Below are 21,545 nucleotides of genomic sequence, written 5' to 3' on the forward strand. Positions count from 1 at the left end.
ATTTGTTTTCTCATATCATGTAAGGCACATTGTGCGGGACATGTGGGATTATAGATCTATATTGAGGCAATTGTTGTTTGTGCTTCTTTCCTCAGGCTGTCCAGCAGCCCATTTCCTATTTCTGTTCTCTCACCTCGGGATGGACAGAGTGAGAGGAGGAGAGATGACGTGAGCCAGAGCTGAGGTTGCAAATGCAGAGAATTAAAGAGAAAGGAAGGAGGGATTGGAGGCAATGAGGGAGGAAGACACAACTGCTGCTGTCCATGGTGGATTCACACGACAAATGAGAGGGGAACAGATTTCACACAGAGAGCAAGAAAAGGGGGAGTCACTTCCCAAAGGGAGATGGAAACACAGGGATGAAAAAAAAAAAGGGCTGATGATCCATAAATAAACCGGCTGGCGCTCCCTGGTTGTGGCAGGCTGATTTACACCCCGACACTTCCCCACATGCATGCACGGTCACAATCAACAAACAAAAACACCCATTCATCCAAAAAAAGCTTATGGAGACACTGTGGCTGCAGCAGTTCGTACATGGAAGGAACAGAGATTATACCAAAACCTGGAGGAACAAAGAGAAGCCACTTAGTTTGTATGTCGTTGTTCTTTCTTTTCTTTTTGGCCATGACCAGTTTTAGATAAAGGTGTCCCTTGCTGTAAAGCCATCTTGTTGAAAAGTCATCTTACCCCCCCCCCCCCCCCCCATCAGACAGCAGTTTAAAATCTTAAGAGTGAAACCCATCAAGAACATTTAGAGTGCAATCAATTAGAAGTCCCTCCCGGCGCGAGTGGATGCTACTTTTTAAGAGTCTGAAGATCATAGAGGATGATGAGTGTTTGAGGGCGAATGACAATGATTGTCTGAGGGAATGAGGCCGTGTCTGTCTGTCTATGTGTGTGTCTGTGTGTGTCTGTGTGTGTGTGTGTCTGTGTGTGTGTGTGGACACAGAATGATACGAGGCAGAATACCATGACGGCTTCCCCGTGTTTTTGGAGGTGGTGAGGACGCGTGTAGTTAAGTTGTGTATCCTTGTGCTCTTGTTTCAGGCTGAGGTCGCTCGCTGTTTGAGTGGCTGTGATAGGCTCGGTCTTGTTTTTACCTCACCACTGGTCTGGTAGGGCTCTGTCGTTAGTGTGTTTCTCTATCGCTCTTTATCATCCTAAGTCTTATAATAACATATATACAGACTGGTCACTGTATCACAAATTTGTAGCAAAAATAAGTGCCCAGACCAACAACATAAAAAAAAAACAAAAACACTGATACATACACACACACACACACACACACACACACACACACACACACACACACACACACACACACACACACACGTTGCTACTAAACATGCTGCATGTATCCACCAACATGTAGATTCACACACACACACACACACACACAAGCACTCACCTGTGTTTGTGTTACGAGTTCATGGGACACCTTATATATAGACACAATAATATACGTTTGGATCCGAGCTGTATTAAAGGAGATAGACGGTGCTTTCAGTTGGGACAACGTGAAGTGGAAATCTACCAGAGGATTTTATTTACCAGGAAAACTGGCAACTGCTGTGCACCCATTCAGACCTGAGCGAGGGAGACTGGACAGGAGCAGGGAGGGGAAGAGGAAAAACTGCCATTTTCTTGCTCTTTCCCACTCAATCCCCCCTGCTCCTTCTGCGTGCCCTCCTCTCTCTCTCTCCCCCTCTCTCCACGAAATCCAGGAGGACACAAGCAGCCACCTGGCCAATGGGGACCTGAGGGTAACACTTATATCGAATTTTAATACTATGATTGTTCTTACAATTTTTAAATGGGAATGGGAACACTGGAATACTGAATATGAAGAGATTTATTGTTACTCTACATCATTACTCTCATCGTCCTTACTGTTATTGCAGCTTCAGAGAGTCTCCCTGGTTCTGACTGTGCCGCGAAAAACAAATCGTGTTGGTTATATATTTAAATAGAAAATCTATATGGAGGTATTTTTTTTTAAATGAGAGATGCATAATTATTTGGGGCACTGTGCCCCTAACATTGCTTCTATCTATGTGACGAGAAGCATTGCAACTTAATGTGAAGCACATTTCTTATCACTTCCTTTCCTTCTTGCTGTCGTCGGCCTGTGAAGATACTTTTTTTTTTTTTTTTTAAATTACATGTTGATCTTTAAGGCCTAAAACATGATTTTCTCACTCTGTTTAAAACCTACTTAGTATTATGCAGATGCTAAACATGTAGCAACTGTTACTCTGGGGATGCCCAAGACACATAAGTGAAAATGTTTTATCTCTTTATTCAAAACACTTCCTAATAATTGATTTATTTTAGTAATCCTAGAGAATATAGGCTCCTCCTCTTCATTGGTCACTTATAAAAAATGTCTTTCTGTGCTCGGAGAACCATTTACTGGTTTTCCCCGTCAGCTTTCGTGGATACATTTGCATCTCATTCTATCCTCAATCCTGCTTTTCTCACTGTTGCTGAGATCAAATATAAGGGCTCTTTCATGACCTCTCTACCTTGAACAACGCTTCACCTCTCCTGCTGCTTTCAAGTCCTTGGACACATATCGAACGTGCATTTTACATCTGGGAAATGAACACGGAGGTTCACGCCTGCCCCTTGGCCCTGCTGTCTATTTTTTTGCAAGAAGATAAACGGCTATTCATAGATCACGTCACTCAAAGTGCACATAAACACACACACACACACACATACGCTATATATGTGAATGGACAATGGTTTAAAGAAGATTTTTTTTTTTGGTTTCTGTGCTGGTGATTAAAGAAAGATTATATTTGAATGCAAGGGAAATAGCAATAAGGACGATGAAAATAATGGTCATCTAATTATGGTTTAAGATGTTTAAAAAGAAAAAAAAAAGTCTCAAAAGTTCTAAAGAATCTCTGTCTTCCAAATAATGTTTAACATGAGAAGGTAAAGTGTATTTATTTAACTGCTCTGCTTTCTATACAGTTCGACCTTTACTCCACATCTGCCCTCTTCCACTGTTAATGACCTGACTCTATTAACAGCTCCACTCTATTTGCATCCTCTTGTTTGTACAAAGCACCTTCTGAAGTCGCTGACATGTGCCAGTATGCTCACAGCTCTTCATTAACTACCAGCATTTAATGTAATGACCCCTTTTCCATTAGCAGACTCGACTTCACACATTTCCCCTCAGTGGATCAGTCCAAAAAAGGGGACGATGTGTCTGAGAGAATAAAACAAGCAGAACGTGGCTTCCTGTTCAAACTAAAGCCTCAGCCACGATTTTGCTTGTTTTCCATCAGGTATCTAAAAAAAAAAAAGGTCTGCTAATTCAAATAGGGCAGATTAATATCTCTGGAAAAGACTCAATGAAATCATCTCTGGCTGATGTTCTCGTTTAGGTGACTGGTGAGAAACTGGAGACGTGTGTCTAATTCTTTCATTGCACTCACTAGTTTTGATCGAGAGTGACAGAAAAAAAAGAAATCATAAGAAATCGGTCCAACTTTATAGAAAGCATTTCCTTTCCTTTAAGAGATCTTTTAAAAAAACGAAAATATGAACAGATGAAAGGTAATTTACAGAATATATATATATATATGTATAAATATATATGTATATGTTATATGCATATACACACATTCATATAATCATATATGAATTTCAAATGTTTTAAGAGATAAATTGTTAGAATTATAATAAAGATAAAGAAACAAAGTTGTAATTCATGTATTGTGATTTCTGGTTAACAATTGTTTCTCCACTGTTCCTGCCCCCCAAATAGATTTAAGAGTTGATTTAGAATGTACTTGAACAACTAGGCTTCATGTATGTATGAAGCCTCTACTCTAAACAAAAAAGCACTCATTTTTCAGAAAGAAATAGTTTTCTTTTTTTACAAGACTTGCTGGTTTTCTAGTGGCTGTTCACATATCTTCTATATCCTTCTCTGCTCCTCACTGTGCCACAGTACAATGCTTTGGTAGTGGTTAAAATGACTTGGACAATAGCACAATAACAGGATAAAAACAATCCTGTGTATCCAGTGTTGTAAGGTGCAGGGAAAATGACAGGGAAGAAAATTTCGATTATTGAAAAAAAAAAAACAATTTCCTCTGTACTGTTAAATTGCTTTTTTTTGTCTAAATTGGGACAAAAAAATGTGCCAAAGATTTGAATTTACTATAACTCCATTTTAAACAATCTTAACTTCAGTGTCCAGTGATGACGATAGTATTTGAAAATGTGGCTTCTGTGACTTTATTCCGTGTCTATCAAAAGGTGTCCAGTTATTTATTTGCCAGCCACTTGTCATACCTAATGCTTATATTATATTAATGGCATAAATAATTTGGTATAGGTTTATCTTAAGTCATGTTTTATTTGACATCAAAATAAGATTGTACAATCAACTGGTTGAATGAATTGTTTTTCCATTACCCCAGAATGATATTTATATCATGAACTGGGTCAGCTCTAGAGAGGCCACCGTGTTTTAATAGCACAAAAAACATTGACACTTGCTTTGAACTGAAGCCTAAAAAGATTCTCAGACAGACTTAGAAGTGACGGGATATTCAACTTTAATGTTTCAAACGTTGTTACATTACATACAAAAGTTCATATTTCCAAAGATTGTTAAAAATCTTATTTAGTACATAAATAAAAAGTTCCTTCATTCACTGAATATGAGGCTCCTTAGGCACAAACTACTGCATCAATGTAGTGTAGCACAGAGGTGAGCAGCCTGTATCAGTGTCTTCGGTCTTGTTCCTCTTTCACTCTGATAAGATGCATCTGATGTTGGTCTCTGGATCAGGAACTAAGTAGTTGTGATCCATCTCCTGTAGACATCTGTGTGCCGTGGCTCTTGAGGTCAACTCCAGCCTGAGTCCACTCTCTGAGGAGTAGGGTTTTCCTAACCACACTTCTCCCTGAAAGCCATCTTTCCACTGCTTGACGGCTCACTTTGCCCTTTCACTGATCATCTGTGGCTAACCCCCTTTGTGGAGGGTTTTGCTGATCATCTTCTGAACAAGGATTGCATGATGTCAGGACCAGCACATGAAAAATACAAATACACAGTAGTGAGGCAAACAACTTGCTGGTATAATCAGACCAAGCGTTTTGGCAATCATCTGTTCAGACTCGGCCTTGTCAAGGGCCGAGCTGCACTTCTATCAACACTGCATTTCTGAGCCCAGTGCAATACATCACAAGAGATGAGCATTCAGAGAATCTGCTACCAAACTACACAGATGCAGTAGGATACACACCTTAATTCATGTCACTGTAGGAGTCACTTCCTTTGCAAGACCTGAAAGAACAAGAGCAAATGTTAATGTGTTGCAATGATTGTCACATTTGACCATCATTAGTTAAGATTCTCCTCAGAAACGTTGGCTTGTCAGGGCCAAAGTTGCACTTTATCTCCACATTAACTCAGAGCCCAGTGCAGGTCATCAGGGGAGAGATGCCGTTCAAATCCACACTAATAGCAGAAATGTACTCACAGTAGGTTAAGTATATGATCTCTTAATCAAGGCCATAAAAAAAAAAAATAAAAAATCACTTACAGTAGCAGAAGTTACACATAATATCTAGAGCAATGTCCTCAACAATATGACACAGCAAGAACTTAAATAATCCTTAACTTAAACCAGCCCTTATTTCTGTATTCACAGCTCCGTACTCAACTATGCTCTTGTATAGATCAAGTTGGTTCAAATTGTGAGTGTTCACTGCCACCCAGTGGTCACAGTTCAGTAAGACACTTTTGGCTGTCTTCAGTTAGCAGAGCAAGTGTTTGAGACAACACTGCCTTATGACTAGAGGTACTGAATTTATTTTAACCCATTTAATAATGTTTTTGGTTGTATAATTGCACGGTTATCAGAAAGTTAAGTTTTAATCATTGGCTGTCCAGATCTCTAAGAACTGGCCATAGACAAACCCCACATGGGTTGACCTCTACATATAACATACCTTTCTTAAACACACATTTCCGGTTCTGAGGTGGTGGTGGTGACTTGAAGTGGCCTGAAATGACAAAATGCATCGAGCACATGTTAAGTTATGATCTACCAAAAACTATAACCTTCCTCCCAGCGTTAGATAATAGTCTCCTCAGAAACTCTGGCTTGTCAGGGCCAAAGGTGCACTTTATCTCCACATAATCTCAGAGCCCAGTGCAGGTCATCAGGGGAGAGAAGCAACTAAAATACATACTACAGTTAAAGTTTCACTCTAAAAAAACCCATAACATCTTGTGTGTAGTTATATTATAATGTAGGCTTTCATGCTAATGGGTTCTTAAGGCTTCCCACGTGGAGACAGGCCTTGAAAGTTGCCGTTACTCAAAACCATCAGTAAGATAATATTGGTTCATACGAGTTCCGACAAACGAAAATCAATAGCACCAACCAAACCTGGTTATAACATTTTATATTTTTGTATTAACCACATTCCAGAAATCAGACAACAGGAGTCCCGTATGTGACCACGTGTTACGAGTCGTAGCTTTGCGTCACCATGTTTCATTCGGCGCACACACACAAGCGAAACATGTCTAACTATCAAAATATAGTCTGGTTTCGCAGTAGTTATGTGAAAATGTCAATAGACGGAAAGTTAAATGTACAGTATGCGTATAAAACAGTAGCAGTGGACGTTACAATAGCCCGTTCACTCGGCGGGAGCGGCGCTTGTATTAATTTAACCACTTCTTACGACCAACACTCTACTGATATAATTGTACATACTTTTTATTTCTCATGAACTGAAGTTATAAAATGATCTTACCATTTGTAGCAGCCATGTTGAGCTGGTATCAGCGCGTGTAGCAGAGGCGGCAGTGACCGAGCTAACCAGTAACTGCTGCTGTAGGCGCTTCTTCTTCTTCTCCTGAACATCAGCTCGCCTATTATATACTACCGCCGCCTACTGGGTCGGAATGGAAGTTTAAATTCTCTTTGCTGAACGTTATGCGCAGTGCCGGCCCAAGCCATTCTGGGGCCCTAAGCTGAATTTGATTTGGGTTCCCCCCCTTCCACCACTACTGCTTTACTATTATTGATAACACCATAAATTGCATTAATTATAGTTGTGTTATTTACACTTTTTAACACTAGAGGCCATGGGGCAGAGTATTAATTGTGGTGATACTGAACTTAAATTAAGTAAACCAGTTTAATGACAAAATTTAAAACCAAAGATAAAATAAAATAACTTAAACGCAACACTATTTAGATATCGAAAGATAAACCTATAGAGATCTAGATTTCTTTAATATATTAAAATGCTTTTTCTCCAAACAATATTGGGGGGCCCACTGGTGGTCCAGGTAAGAAAATATCATAATTGACAGATCAGAGCAACAATGTTCCTTCACTGAAACAGTATTTTCTTTAACCTTAACTTAAAGACTGTGTCTGTCATTTTTTATGTCTCTCCCTTCATTCAAACTCCACTTTCAGAAAACATAGAAGACAAGCTGCTTGAAGCCAAGTGAAGTGAGCCTGGTGAGTTCAGCTGCACTGATACTGACATCATGTCTGAATCACCTGTAAGAAAACTGTAAACATCATCATTATGAAGCACAAAGGTAAGCACCAACCAATCGTTCCATTCTGTTCCAGTTCCTTTGGTGATTTACTGAAACATTTTGTGATCTATTTCTCTCTCAAAGGGATTGAAACCGTACTAATGCAAGTTTAACATATAACAGAGACCTTTTCCTACTTTATTACATTGTTTAGTTATCATTTTAATGACAGGATCTCCCAGCGTTGCCATGATATCCGTCTACCGTCCTTCCAACGTTTGATTACAGGATTACCAACACAGGATTGTTGTTTTCTGAGTGCAGGCTGCAGCTGGGGCGTAGCATTATTTACATGGCATGTTCGGACATGACAAAAGTTGCACAAGTTCAGCATAGCGTAACGTATTATGTCACCAAGAGCCGGGTACAGTGTGTTGTGTTAGAGCAACTCTTCTTCGGGGGGGCCTCTTACTTCAAAGCAGCACTGACTGTACACACACACACACACACACACCATATATATATATATATATATATATATATATATACCCACACCGGATATTTCCTCCAGCTGTGGAGGCAGACGTACCAAACTGTCCCGGGGGGAATGTTGTGGGGACGGAAAATGGGTTTGAAGACAAGCATGGAGGGATGGAGTTCCCCTTATCTGGTCATGCTGCTCTGAGCCTCTTTGTAAAATAGTAAAACAAAGCAAATGGGCCTATTAAACCGTACACACACATCCGCTCGGGTGACTCAGTTATTGTTTACCTCTAAACACACACACACACACACGCATGCATAAAAAAACACAGTGTGGTCTGCGTTGTTAACACTGCTCTGAGGGAGGTGAATGAACGCAGAGACACCACAGACGGTTTCCAACAAGTGGTGAAGCACAATGAACAAGAGACTAAGTTTCCTGCAGCTGTTTTAAAGAGAGGGAGACAGTAAGAGAGAGAGAGAGAGGGGGGGGGGGGATAGAGAGAGAGTAGGAGGGAGGGAGGCTGTGAGGGAGGAGGAGAAGGAGAAGAAAAAAAAAAAAAAGAAGCCAACTCATCTGACACAAACAGTGGGCCAAAGAAAGGGGAAGAGCAGGAGCATTGCTGTTTAGAAACGAGTGGAAAAATCAAAGTTTTGAGAGAGCGAAGAGGAGTACAAAGAAGTCAGGAGGGAGAAGCAGACTGCAAGTCTACACAAAGATTTGATTGCAGAGGGAGTTTTAACCAAACCAAAGAGGGAAAAGGGTGTTGAAGTAGAGAGAGAGGCCCCAACTACACAGAGAGGTAAGAACTCATTACCAACTCCTTCTTGGCTGCCTTGATGGTTGCATTTCACAGAGATCGGATGGAGTGATTGAGCTCCTATTTCTGCGTTCTGTCTCCATTTGTTACTATATATTTCCTCTCTGTCATGTGTGCGTGCGTTGAGTTATGTGTGACAGATGAAACGGGGACAGGGGGAGGAGTGAGCGACCGTGCCAGGGAATGAGCAGAGTAGAGGGGTGAAAGAGTTTGGTTGGCTGGAAGCTCCAGATGGGCTCCCTTAACCCAAATGAGCTACAGCTTTAGCTGGTCATAGTTCGGTTTTTCTTTCTCTCTTAAGGGTGAATTCAGAGTTTTTAAAAGGTCTGGTTTAATGCAAGTTGCAGGATTACTTCTTTTCTTTTTTTTTTAAGCCGGGGGAACACATTTCCTGTCTGACATACAGGAGATCATAAAAAGTCTGGAGGACCCATGGTGGAGTTCAATCTGTGCTTGTTGGTGGTGAGTTGTACAGTGTGAATTCTGTCGTTCTAACCAGGCAGTTCAGTCGTACGCAATGTCATTTGAGCACTTTCTTTCAACACCTGAAGCTCAAAGACACTTTTAGAGGACCATTAAAGCTGTGAAATCATATTTGAATGTGGTCAACAGTTTTCAATCCCGTAGAGAATACTTTCGCTTGCTTATAAAGAGCATGCACTCATATTTAAGAGGTTGTGCAATGGACCGCAGCTAATCCAGAGGATTAATTTACAAGCAAACTCTTTCATTTAGATCAAAAAATCAGTGTTCTTAATAAGGCTGGAGACAGAGTAAAGGACAGCAGAGCTGCTCAACCCCCACTGTGAAAACTCTTTCACAGTTACACCCCATGGAAAGTCTGTCAGCAACGGGACAGGAAGTTTAGGTCAAGGGTTAAAGGGGGGGGGGGGGCTGATTCATTATATTTGTGACCTCCTGTGAATCTGGATGTTGTGTAATCTTCAGAGGCTTCAGTTTCAGAGACACAACAGCAGAAGGAAAAACTGAAGAAGATTCCGGTGAGGTGTGTGTGTGTGTGTGTGTGTGGGGGGGGAGGGGGCGAGGCATGTGATGCCCCATGAACTGCAGGATATTCAGCGAGAAAAATCATTGAATCTAATTGTGTGTTAAACAGGAGCATGAGGAGAAATGGCTGCAGGGAGCAAGAAACAGACAAGACATGGGGGCTTTGTCTCGACGGAGGTCAGAGCACAAAACTGCTGTGTGCTCAAATATTTGAGTGGAAAAGTTGACTTTTTTGAAGTGGAACTGAGTGAGCGTCATCGTGGTCACAGTGTGTGACTGTGACCTCGTACCATGTGAGCGCGTGTCTGCTGCTTGTTAAACAAGTGTGCAGGTGTGTCTTCTTTTTTTTTTCAATAATAAAAGCAGAGAGAGGGGGAGAGGGGGGGAGAGAGGGGGACACCGGCACGGGAAGAAATTAAGTGTGAATTATAGGATGCGTGTTGACCTTTAGCCCCTGTTAATTTTAGGATGGCTCATGTTTCAAAGCTCGCTCATGCTGCACAGGACAGGACAGGCCTTCCTGGCTGATGCTGCCTCGGTTTACTGTACACCTCCTGGTTTCAAATTTATTGAGCACGTCACCTTCCTCTTTTAATGGCTTCACAAAGCCTCCACGAAATGATGCACTCACTGAAACACATCACTATAAATCCAAGTGTAGACAAGAGCACATTTATCTCAGGGAATACTGAGCTTTTCTCATCACATATTTATTTATTTATTTTTTAAATAGTTAGAAACCTGAAGTGTTTGTGCTTTATTTAACATATCACGTCAGTTGTATGTACATACATGAACACAGATTAAACAGATGATAAGACCCACTGTAAGATTACACATCATTTAAATCGCCAAGAGCCAAAAACATTCACAGACTCTACATAAGATTGTTCTGTGTGTGTTTTTTTTCCATTAGATTAATGAACGATGCTGAGTTGACCTGACAGGACTGTGGGATATGTCTGACTAAATAAACCCTCTGGGACTTTTAGAGGAAGTGACTTCCTGTTATGGACGTTTGGCTCGTCACTGATTCCCATGCAGAAGGATTTTTGGTTGTGATTTGGCTCTGAATGTTATTCTTGGATATTTATGTTACACTGATCAACCGTGTGATGTGAGTCTATCGTGTATTTGTTCCCTAACTAAGAACAAGTGGCAGGATGTTGGAAGCTGTCAAAACCTTCCTTTGGTGACGTTTCTGTGCATACTGTATCTACAAAGCCCCCACGTCTAAACCAATTCTATAAAGGTTGGTGTGTTCAGTCGTGGAAGCTTCAAAATGGAGTTCAGACGAATGAAGAATGGTTACGTCTAAAGCAGGTTTAAATAAATAAATAGTGTAAGAGCAGAACTCTCAGAATAATAGTCACTTATTTCCAGTGTTAAAGTCATAAACAGTCATTGAATAAACAGTTTGAAATATCCCATTTTCTTTACTGTCTCACGCAGAGAACAGGATGTCGACGCTGTCAGCAGACTCCAGCCCCGAAGATGCCAGCAATCGCAGCTTCTGGATGGTAAGAATGCGTGTTCTGCTGCATCATGTGTAGCAGCACATCGTGTCTGTCCTTGTCAACTTATCGCTCGGAATTCTGTTTGGGGGGAGAGAGAGATGTGAGATACACGAGATAAAGCTTCTGCCTCCACCGCTCCAGTCTCTGTGACCTTCCAGTCACAACACACTTCACAGTTTAGTCGCTCAGGCTACACATCAGTGTAAACAAGGCCGTGCTCTCTTTTTAAAAAAAGTGAATCGTGACTAATGTGCACGCTGGATTCCCTCACTCGGGCTTAACTGCACCCAGAGAAGGTTTTTGACATTGTCTTTGGCTCATTAGGTATTTGATTGTTTGCCGTTGTTTTACAAAGAACTCTGCGCGGTGGGGGGGGGGGGGTCACATCTCTTGGGATGTTGAACGTGTGGTTTTTGCATATACCACACGACTTGGTATTTATTTCTTGCTGCTGCTGCTGCCAGAAAACAGGTTATCCACCACCATGTTGAACAAGATTAATTTCATGTGAACCACAAACAAGCTCAACAAACGTGTACAGAAAAGTGAAACCGACATCCAATAAATGCTGGCTGCTCATTGAGATTTTACTGAGCATGATAACACAGGATGGATGACACTAACGGCACATTACCCCATAAATCTCCAGTTCCTGTCTTCAATGCTCCTGAATCTCCCTGCTCTGGTTCAGCGGCAGCACCAAACACACTGGATCACTGTGTTTACGAGACACGGTTCTGTTTAGCCATCATGTTTTAAAGCTGTAAACACCTTCGACATCCAAAGTGCCCGAGCGTCTCATTTGAGTGTGCCACCGCTTTAATGCGGGCTTTGTCTCCCTTTGGCCTGGATGTGCCGCCCAACTTTCATCTCTCCCCCTCCTGTAATTAAGGCAGCCTCCTGTTGTGCTGCATGTGTTTCCAGGCTTTTTTCCTGTCTGTCATTATAGTGCAAAGTTTACCTCTTTTGTTTGTCGTGATGCTACCAATGACGCTGCTGTAGAGGACACGTATGGATTTTTATGTATATGCAGCTCTGACGGATCGACTGAATGGAGAGTGTTAGCTGCTGTAACAGAGCATCATTGTGTTTTTATTCTGCAGGAGACTCCATAACTGCAGCATCTTATTAACACAAACATTTCTATGGGGACACCTTTGAATCTGTTGTTTAGTCCCGCACAGTGTCTCATAAAATGGTATTTAATGCACAATTGCATCTCACTGCAATGTCAACTACTAGTTCTGCTACTAGTTACTATCATTTTCTAGTTTTCTTATTTAGCCACATACTAGAACTGGATCTGGACCCACTGGTAAATGAATAAATTGTTTCTTTCCAGAGTCTTACTTAAGTCTTACTTGAGATTTATTAAAGTATAAGATGAAGTGATTCATTCATTAAACATAGATCTTTTAGAAAAACCTGCTCTACCTGCTGTGGCAGGAATAGCAGTTAAAAATAGTCAGCAATGTAATATCATACAGGAAATTTGCTCTTGTCGTGAATCATTTATATTGTGAACTTGGTCGCAGTAGTTTGTCGTCTTTCCTCAAATAAAACGTTTGGGAAACACTGGCCTAGACTGTTAGAATGTTATGTGCAAAACAAGAACAAAGACTTAGAAGAAGACAGAGGAACATGTTAACCCAAACCATGCTACAGTCTCACCACAGTTCCCATCGTTCCTGATTAACACAATGTTTTATATGGAAAACTGATAAAAAAAGCTGCCTGATCCTGAAAATGTCACAGTTTAATGGCACGACAAATAATGAAATAAAAGACGTTCAACTCATGGTTCTGAGGACTAACGCGGCGTTATATTCAGTGACGCTCGGGAAATGGGACTTTTCAGCAGAGGCCCGTTGGCCATTTTCTTTGACGACACATTTTTACTAGATTTTCTGGTAGCAGATTAGCATCTGCCTCAGAGATTGGCCCACTGAGTCTTTGCAGCGTTGCTTCTGGCCTCAAAGTGGATTCCTCAGCTGTTTCCAGTTAACTCTCAGACGAGGACTGAGGAGATTCAGGGAAAACCACAACAGAGGCCGAAAGAAAGGAAAAAAGGAGGCGCAGGGGGCGGCACGGTCGAGAAGCACCCCCAGTCGATTTAAAATGAATTCTGTAAAATGAAACCTTTTTTTGATTCTCGTAAATGACGTAAATGACATACATACAACTTACAACGACGGACTGGGCTTTACGGTTTCACCTTTGCTCCATGTTTTACTTTAAACCACCTTAGCATGTGTGACACTTAGCTTATGCATACAAGTGTTAAATCAGAAGCAAATACAAATGTTAAATGATGCATACAGTATGTAGCCTGATGCTTTACAGAAAGGTCAGAAAAGGAATAAATTGAATTAATTTGTGGCGGGAAAACCTGCTAATTTGGTCTAAGTGCCGCCAGCATTCACTATCTTCTTTCCACATATAAAGACTTAAGTGACTGACCTTTACGGTGCACTTTCATTTCATTATCCACTAATTAAGAGTTCCACTAGATACAAATGCCCTTCAGTTGTGAGTCAAAATGCAAAGATCTGTGGTCTGTGCGTGAGAAAGGACAGTTGATGTTACTCTGGGGAATAAAAATGCACCGCCAAGCACTGTGTAATTATTTAGTGTATGCCAACAGTCAAAGCGTGGATTACGAAGTGGACATACAACGTGTGGGTGTAACGAGTGACATTACAGCTGGTGTTTAGAGATCCTAAAGCATCCCAATGAGCCAACATGCAGTAACTGGAGCTCCACAGCTAATGTGTTGGAGAAGGGAAAATGTCGCCCGTGATATAAAAGTCATTTTGTAGTATTTACAATAAGTGCATTACCTCGGATGATTTAACACAACATGACAACATGTGCCGGTGTGAATATATCAGAGACTAATGAACAAGAGGTTTGACAGAAAGTGAAGAAGAGAGTAGGAGTGAGTGCTGAGTAGGAGCCGACGGCGGCTGCCAGGAAAATTGCAGAGAGATTTCCAGATTCCACATCCACAAACAACACACTTGCTTCAGATATGTTATTACACTCAGGATCTTGCCGTCGCTGCCCTCCTCTCCTCCATCTGGCGTTTTTATGGTCAGGGCCTTGTCCTCATGTCCACTCACCACACCACACCCCACGCCACTGCCGCCGCCGTCGCAGTTCACCACAGGAAACTCAGTGCCAGTAAAGTGTCACTTGTGGCACGTGGGGGTTGACCTTAAGGCGGCTACAGCGGTGTCACAGCTGTGAAAGGAGATGAGGATGCAAGCTGGACCTTGTTATGACAAAGTGAGCTGCAGACCAGCGATGACTGTTTAAAACTGCAGCTTCTCTTTTTGTCGACGTAGAAATTATAGTTGTACACGATGAAACAGATATTAATATGGAGCAGGTTTATTCCAGCTCATGGTTTTGTGCATACTTGCTAACTGGCACAACTTACCAGGACACATGGAGCTGGGCTGGGTCAACGTTTTAGAAAATAAGATGTAGTCGGAGCCTGTTAGCTTAGCATAAAGATGGCCTGTAAAATCCAATTCAATCCAATCCAACTTTATTTCTAAAGCACATTTAAAACAACAGAGTTGTTGACAAAATAGACATAAAAACATACCATAAAACAACACAAACATGAGAACAGCCACAGAATTAGTAAAACAAGATGAACAAAAGCTCAACTCACGTTGTGGTGAAAGCTAATGAAAACAAATGTGCCTTTAAAAGAGATTTAAAAACAGTTAAAGGCAACTTATTATTTTGTATGTACTGTATATGCTAAGCTAAGCTTTCAATGTTGACGCCATCTCCTTCTGCAACCCTTAAAAGAATGGCACTTAGTATATAATACTATTAGAAGCAGAGATGATGAGATGATAGTCGTAGTAGTAACAGTAGTAAATTGAGTGTAAGATAGTACAAGAGAGAATTCAAGAGTCATGCTGACTGGAAAACGTTATATTTTTAGTTTCTTGTACTAAATCGGTTAATGTTGCAGATGCTGTTTCTGCTCTGCCAGAAATAAACTGTGAGCAGCTGTGTGTAGCCTTCACTGTTTTTTAATTTGCAATGGTGCATCCACAAACAAGTCTGTATCGAACACTATTTTCAACACACTCTCACACCTTTTCTTTGACTTGTTTGTTTTAAACGTCCGCTCACCTTCCTCCTCCTGCTGTTTATCTGGTGTGAACAGGAGATCTCACACCTCTCCCTCTCTCTTTGTGTCCTGGCAGCCTGGGAACTATCAGCGCACGGTGAAGCGGACAGAAGACGCTTTCCAGGCCTGTAATGACATAGTGGCATGTTTTCAAGAGAGAGCTCGGGTGGAGAGGCAGTACGCACAGCAACTTAGTGAATGGAGCAACAAATGGAAGCCGGTGGTGGACTCCAGTAAGTACAGTAACTGCCACCTCAGGTACTTATGTCGACACCATGACGACGACATAAGTGAGGTTAAAACTTACACTATGTGGACAAAAGTATTTGGTCACCCTTTTGCAACTATAACAGCTTCCACGCTTTCTAGTGTTTTTATGGGAATTTGTGCCCATTCATTCTGTAGAGCATTGATGAGGTCGTGGCACTGATGTTGGACGAGAAGGCCTGGCTCGCAATCTCTGTTCCAGTTCATCCTAAAGGTGCCTTTATGGGTTCATCCACACCAACCTCATCAAATCATGTCTTAATAGTTTGTTGCCACAAAGTTGGAAGCATAGCATTGTCCAATATGTGCAGAAGTGTGAAGATTGTCCTTCATTGGCGATAAGAGGCCTGAACCGAAGCCTGATTGAAACACTTGAATACAATACTTAACAGGTGTGGCCACATACCTTTGTCCATACATGTGTATGTGTTGTGATAAGAGAAGATAAATAGTTCTTGTTTTAAAGTTCAAAAATACAAACGTATCCTCTCCCTCCATCAGCTCCTCTGTACGGCTCTCTTCTGAAGGCCTGGCAGTGTTTTTTGTCCTCTGCTGACCGGCTGGCTTCCTTACACGCCTCCATCTGCCGCTCACTGGTGTCAGAGGACGGAGACAAGGTCAGGACCTGGCAGAAGGACACTTTCCACAAGAAGTTATTTGGAGGATTCAAGGAGTCTCAGGACACCGAGACAGGCTTTGCACGTGCTCAGAAGCCATGGGCCAAACGCCTTAAGAAGGTCTGTCTTCACAGTTTTCTGCTGTATAGTTTTAGATGTGGAGTAAAACAAAACAAAGACAATGAGCCCATTAAATATTTGCTTTATTTGAACGCACTGAAGAAGGCGAAGAAGAAGAAGAATCTATATTTAGACCATATGAACTTAATACATTGCTATTTAGGGATGAGTTTATTCTGGGAGTTATACAAGGATTGCACAGGTTTGCTGGTGATATAATAACATTTGGACATTTTGGTTCCTCTTCAGTTGGATAAAGCCAGGAGGGCGTACCATAAGGTGAGCCGTAAAGAGCACATAGCCAGGGAGCGAGATACACACGCTCAGGGAAACCCAGACATCTCCATCGACAAACAAAAGAAGATCCAGGAGGAGCGAGAGATCGCTCAACAGGAGGCTGAGAAGGTACCAATTTGTTCTGTTAATGGTGTCCGTGCTTTTTTGCCAGCATGTTTTTAGAGAGTGGGTCCCAAAATCAGTTTGTAAACACTGAATCTAGTAGCCTAGACAATGGCAGGAAAGATCAAAACTGCTTAACCATTCAGGTTTTAAAGATGCAATGAAAATCTGCTTTGCTGCGGAGTCTGGGAGTATGTGATTTATTAATTTTTTCCCCAGATGTCATCTCTCGGGCTCCGTACTTTGCAAATGTCTAAAGAAAACCATGCACCAAAGTCAATGTCCTTGAATTGTTGTATATAAAATGATGAATTCAATTATGAAGTGAACATTTTCCATCTCTGTAAAGATAAAGAATATTCAATTAAGGTTGTTGTATTGGGCTAAATTAGGGTACACCGGCCAGTGAGTGCACAACATTTTTAACAATACTGTCCATATCTGGTATTAATGATATTTTACTGTGTCGCAGGTTCGTTCCCGCTACGAGAAAGTCCTAGAGGAGGTGAACCGCTATGCTCCTCGCTACATGGAGGAGATGGAGTCCATCTTTGACCAGTCCCAGGAGGAGGAGCGGAAAAGGATCGTCTTCCTCAAACAGGCCTTCCTCTCCATCCACACACATCTGGACATCACCAACAATGAGAGGTGAGACACGCGGCCACGGGATCCTTAAGACGCTGTCTCTGCTGATGAGGTGAAGATTGGTGTTTGAAGTTAAGCGACTGGAACCAAATTTAAATGTGTGGTTTCGTTGCCTCGTGCCTTGCTGTGTCTTTAGAGCCGAGTGTGTTAGAATCAATAGCTGGAGTGAATTTAGTGCTAATTAAAAGCCATTTTCTCCACAGATTACTCCACAGACTCCTTTCGATTCTGATAAAGGAAGTAAAAGCAAGACAACGGTTTAATTATTTTATCAAATCTACAGGAACCATGTTGGGTTAATTACAGCAAATATCTGCTTTTATTAAACTGTTTAATTGTTAGGGTGGATGGGACTGAATTAGAGGTTTGTAGAGAAGAGGAGTGGAATACAGTAACATATCTCAGAGGGGCAATTTGTTTTGCAGAGAATATACTCGAACAATACTCTTGTCATCACGAACTGAAGATGCTTTATTACAGTATGATCATTAGAGAAATGTATGCCATACCATTAATCACCCAGCTGTCACCGAATACACCGCTCATCCCTGCGCAACGTGTTTATTATGCCCAGCATAAACCTGTCAGAAGAGGAGTCACTAACTTCTTCCAGCTGCTTTGTCGAACAGTTCAGCGTTCTTTTTTAAAAGTTGAAATGGTTAAAGGGTTAAAATACAGTTTTGAATGTCTCCCGCCCGCGTAGTGCGTTAGCTGTGTACAATGAGCTGCACAACACACTGATGGCCATCGATGAGCAAGAGGACCTTCGCTGGTGGAAAAACACCCACGGGCCTGGAATGCCCACAGACTGGCCTCACTTCCAGGTTTGTCGTTTGCACCATTTTTTGTTGTGTGAAGTGTCTTATTTTTGGGCTGCATTTAAACATTTAGTGTCAATTCTATTTCAATAGGATTGGATCCCTGATAAGAAGAACAAAAAAGGGAAAAAGGATGTGGAAAAGAAAGGAACACTAGAGAAGAGGTGAGTTTGTGTGTAGAAGAAAGAAAGATGACACGTGTCTATGTTTGTCTCACTCATGTGACGCCGCGCCGTGTTAATCTTCCTGTCTGTCTTTTTTCTTCGTGTCAGTGCGATGATCGGAGGCGTGAGGGTCAGAGCTCTGTATGATTACGTTGGCCAGGAGACAGATGAGCTGTCCTTTAAAGCAGGTAAACACCACGTCAGACCTGTGGAGTGTACTGTGTGTATAGATTAGTATTGTTTAAATAATTCCATGGCTTACAATCATTTGTAAAACGGTGCATAAACTGTACTGTGCGAAAAAATCGAACTTTGTTATAAGGCTTGCTGATGCAGAATTTTGTGATTTTTGGTTACTGAAAGGTGTTTTCATGCTTTCCAACAAGCACGTCGTGAATAAAACTGGTGTAATACGGTCATATTGTTTTAATGTTAATGGTAATGTCACATTTATATACTTTAGCCTATAGATGCTGTTTTCCCCTTAAAAAAGAAGAAGTTATTTCAGTACTTTCAGTAGTTTCTTGTATTTGGTTATCTTCTAATAAAACAATGTAAAAAATAATTATAAATAGTAATAAAAACAATGCTAAAAAATAGCAAATTCTGATTGCAGCCGCACAACACAGTATATTGAAATGGTCTTTGATGTTTTGCAGAGCTTCACCTGCAGTCCAGCAGTTCACTTATATTTTTAAAGAAGTATTTTCTTCTCAAATTGCATCTGCTGGTTTTCTGTTGACAAGAAACTGAATATCTTTGTCTGAATTTGGTTGAAATGCACAGTTTTGACACTGGTAAATTCAGTACATACCAAGAAATAATTGAGTTTTGCAGAGTGGAAAAAAAAAAATATATATATATATTTTGGTTGCAGCTCTTATTTAAAACAAGAAAAAAAGATCATGTCATGTCATCATGTGTGTTTGTCACTGCAGGTGAGGAGTTTCTGAAGGTCGAGGATGAGGACGATCAGGGCTGGTGTCGGGGCATGAAGGACGGAGGGTGGGAGGGTCTTTACCCAGCCAACTACGTGGAGGTGGTGTAAATTTGTCACGTGTGCACCGAGAATGAAACATCACATGGTTTATTTCACTGTGGAAGTCCCAGTCCTGGACACATGTCAGAAAAATAAAGCCACCTGGCAGCTGTTAGTCAAAGACGTGGTCTGTTAGGAGGTGACCACACGTCACAGGTGGATATTTCAGCTTGTAGAGATTTGCTCACATGGTGCCCAGGTTGTGAAATCTATTGAAGGATGCTGACAAATATCTTAATATATACAGTGTGCATCGACCACTTGTATTGAAGCCATAATGATTAAGCAATGCTTTAGTATAAAAGCACGTTAAGTTACATATGCTGGGTTTTTAAGGTACATTATAACTAACCATTATGGTGCTGAAATTGCATTACAGGACTGCTACTTTAGCCGTTTTTATTCTTCTTCTTTTTTTTTTTGTTGCACCTCATCATATTTCTATTAAGATTCTCACAAAAAGGCCTCACAGCATATGAAGAAAGTGATGCCACCACTGTGATCATAATTAATCTGAGGCAAGGCGAGTGAGCATGATGGATGCAGCTTAATGGCCTGTGTTTCTGTAGGAACAGGCTTGAAATGTAGAGGAATGTGTTTATTTGCTGTCTCAGTACAAAAAAAAAAAGAAAAAAGATCAACATTATCTCTGTGTGTCCAGTGCAGGGGAGGGGTCACTGAGTCCCAAACAGCATCAACACACATTCCAGGAACTCATCAAATGCTGTCATAGTTTGTCGTTTGTTCTCATCAATTATGAATTACTTGACTACGTGTATGTGAAGGGGGTGAAGGCGGTGGGGGGGGGTAATCACAGAGAGGCAAGTAAAGAGTTATCACTCACCTCTGTGGTTCCTTTCAGCTCGGTGGAGCCTGATTGCATATGTCGATGCATGGTTTTGGATTTCCTGCCCTGCAGCTGTTATTTAGCCTCACTCCCACTGCTCTCGTGGCCTTGATGTCGTCTGTAGCAGGCGGCTGATTTCATTAAGAAAGCTCTAAAAATGCCACTGTACACTTCATTCTTAGCAACAAACAAAAAAACGTGGCACAGTGAGTGAACAAAGGGGACAATTAAGCAGATAAAGAAGACACAGGCGGAGTGAAACGGAGCTAAAAATAAAAGAGATAAAGCATATTTCACTTATATTTTTCAGGTAGCCAGAAACAGGACTCCAACGTTTGCTGCTATCTGTTGAATTAGTAAATATACATGAGTGGTGGCCCCTAAGGACTACTCCTTATTTTTGGGGCTAACAAAAGAAACTAGTTTTTATCAGATTCCCAGTGTGACAACAAACATGCACATTTCTCTCCTCGTCAGGCTGTTCCTTAAAGATACAAACTGGGGAACAAATAGTTTTCCTGTCCGTGTGTGTCTGTGTATGTGAGTGTGTGTGTATATTTGTGTGTGTGTGTTATATCTAATCATCTGTTGCTTTACCAAAGTAAGAATCTGCTGGATCTGCCTTTGCCCTTCACCTTCTTCTGTATCCATGTATGTGTTTGTCATGTTAAAAACTATGCATATGCCCACAAGAAACACTTTGTAGCAAATCGTCTTGTGTTTGTCTTCAGAAAATACAATTTCTAAAGTGTAGCACCATTATGGAATTATGATTATTGCATTTGTGGTGGAAAGAATGACAACGTACATGTGTGTTTATTTGAAAGAGACAAAGAGTGACTTGTTGGATCACCGTGTCATCATGTTCTGCCTCTGGATATTTATATGTATAGAGGTGACACGCACACTGTATGCACACACACGCACAACACTTTAAGCCCTTGTGTTCATGTCAGTGGAGTTGCGTCAACATCAAACCCAGCTCTTGATGCTCTTTCGCTCGACGATGCCGCCACAAAAGCAGCCATGCAGAGCAGCCCGCAGTCGCGATGAATGAGTGCAATGATAAATCTGGGTATCCTCGCGTTTACATTC

The 21,545-nt window shown here is 41.3% G+C and overlaps 2 protein-coding genes, 1 long non-coding RNA gene and 3 other non-coding genes across 7 annotated transcripts in view; 2 read left to right on the forward strand and 4 right to left on the reverse strand.

The window, feature by feature from the left end:
* shank1 (SH3 and multiple ankyrin repeat domains 1) overlaps positions 1-1,277 on the forward strand; it is a 70,121-nt gene extending 68,844 nt beyond the window's left edge. Inside the window, exon 28 of the mRNA XM_058652928.1 lies at positions 96-1,277. Within this exon, the coding sequence (XP_058508911.1) occupies positions 96-183 (88 nt within the window). The 3' untranslated portion in view covers positions 184-1,277. The remainder of the gene's footprint in view (positions 1-95) is intronic.
* A 3,864-nt stretch (positions 1,278-5,141) lies between these two features.
* Positions 5,142-5,231, reverse strand: LOC131442898 (small nucleolar RNA SNORD88). The gene has a single exon (XR_009233440.1). It is a non-coding gene; the product is annotated as a small nucleolar RNA SNORD88 (small nucleolar RNA).
* Positions 5,232-5,273: 42 nt separating this feature from the next.
* On the reverse strand, positions 5,274-6,941 carry LOC131475521 (uncharacterized). Its single transcript, XR_009242510.1, has 3 exons — positions 6,808-6,941; positions 5,992-6,045; positions 5,274-5,323 (listed from the first exon to the last, which is right to left on the reverse strand). It is a non-coding gene; the product is annotated as an uncharacterized LOC131475521 (long non-coding RNA).
* On the reverse strand, positions 5,390-5,480 carry LOC131442897 (small nucleolar RNA SNORD88). Its single transcript, XR_009233439.1, has one exon. It is a non-coding gene; the product is annotated as a small nucleolar RNA SNORD88 (small nucleolar RNA).
* On the reverse strand, positions 6,126-6,216 carry LOC131442896 (small nucleolar RNA SNORD88). Its single transcript, XR_009233438.1, has one exon. It is a non-coding gene; the product is annotated as a small nucleolar RNA SNORD88 (small nucleolar RNA).
* Positions 6,942-8,597: 1,656 nt separating the features above from the next.
* Positions 8,598-21,209, forward strand: si:ch211-51c14.1 (protein kinase C and casein kinase substrate in neurons protein 3). Of its 2 annotated transcripts, none has more exons than XM_058654487.1 (10): positions 8,598-8,835; positions 11,314-11,381; positions 15,611-15,767; positions 16,303-16,538; positions 16,788-16,943; positions 17,410-17,585; positions 18,286-18,406; positions 18,494-18,564; positions 18,673-18,752; positions 19,503-21,209. In XM_058654487.1, the coding sequence occupies exons 2-10, from the start codon at positions 11,322-11,324 to the stop codon at positions 19,610-19,612; spliced, it is 1,167 nt and encodes a 388-aa protein (XP_058510470.1). In that variant the 5' UTR covers positions 8,598-8,835; positions 11,314-11,321; the 3' UTR covers positions 19,613-21,209. The 2 variants fall into 2 exon arrangements, with proteins under 2 accessions (XP_058510470.1, XP_058510469.1); XM_058654486.1 differs by lacking the exon at positions 8,598-8,835 and adding an exon at positions 9,048-9,315.
* Positions 21,210-21,545: the final 336 nt, after the last annotated feature.

This window comes from Solea solea, chromosome 16 (genome assembly GCF_958295425.1).
Source record: "Solea solea chromosome 16, fSolSol10.1, whole genome shotgun sequence".
NCBI classification, from domain to species: Eukaryota; Metazoa; Chordata; class Actinopteri; order Pleuronectiformes; family Soleidae; genus Solea; species Solea solea.

Bases quoted from the DNA above. Each gene is read 5' to 3' on its own strand.
- si:ch211-51c14.1 (XM_058654487.1), top strand. From the start codon at position 11,322: ATGTCGACGCTGTCAGCAGACTCCAGCCCCGAAGATGCCAGCAATCGC. The intron at 15,768-16,302 runs GTAAGTACAGTA...TCCCTCCATCAG, and splicing joins GAAGCCGGTGGTGGACTCCA to CTCCTCTGTACGGCTCTCTT. The intron at 18,407-18,493 runs GTTTGTCGTTTG...CTATTTCAATAG, and splicing joins CAGACTGGCCTCACTTCCAG to GATTGGATCCCTGATAAGAA.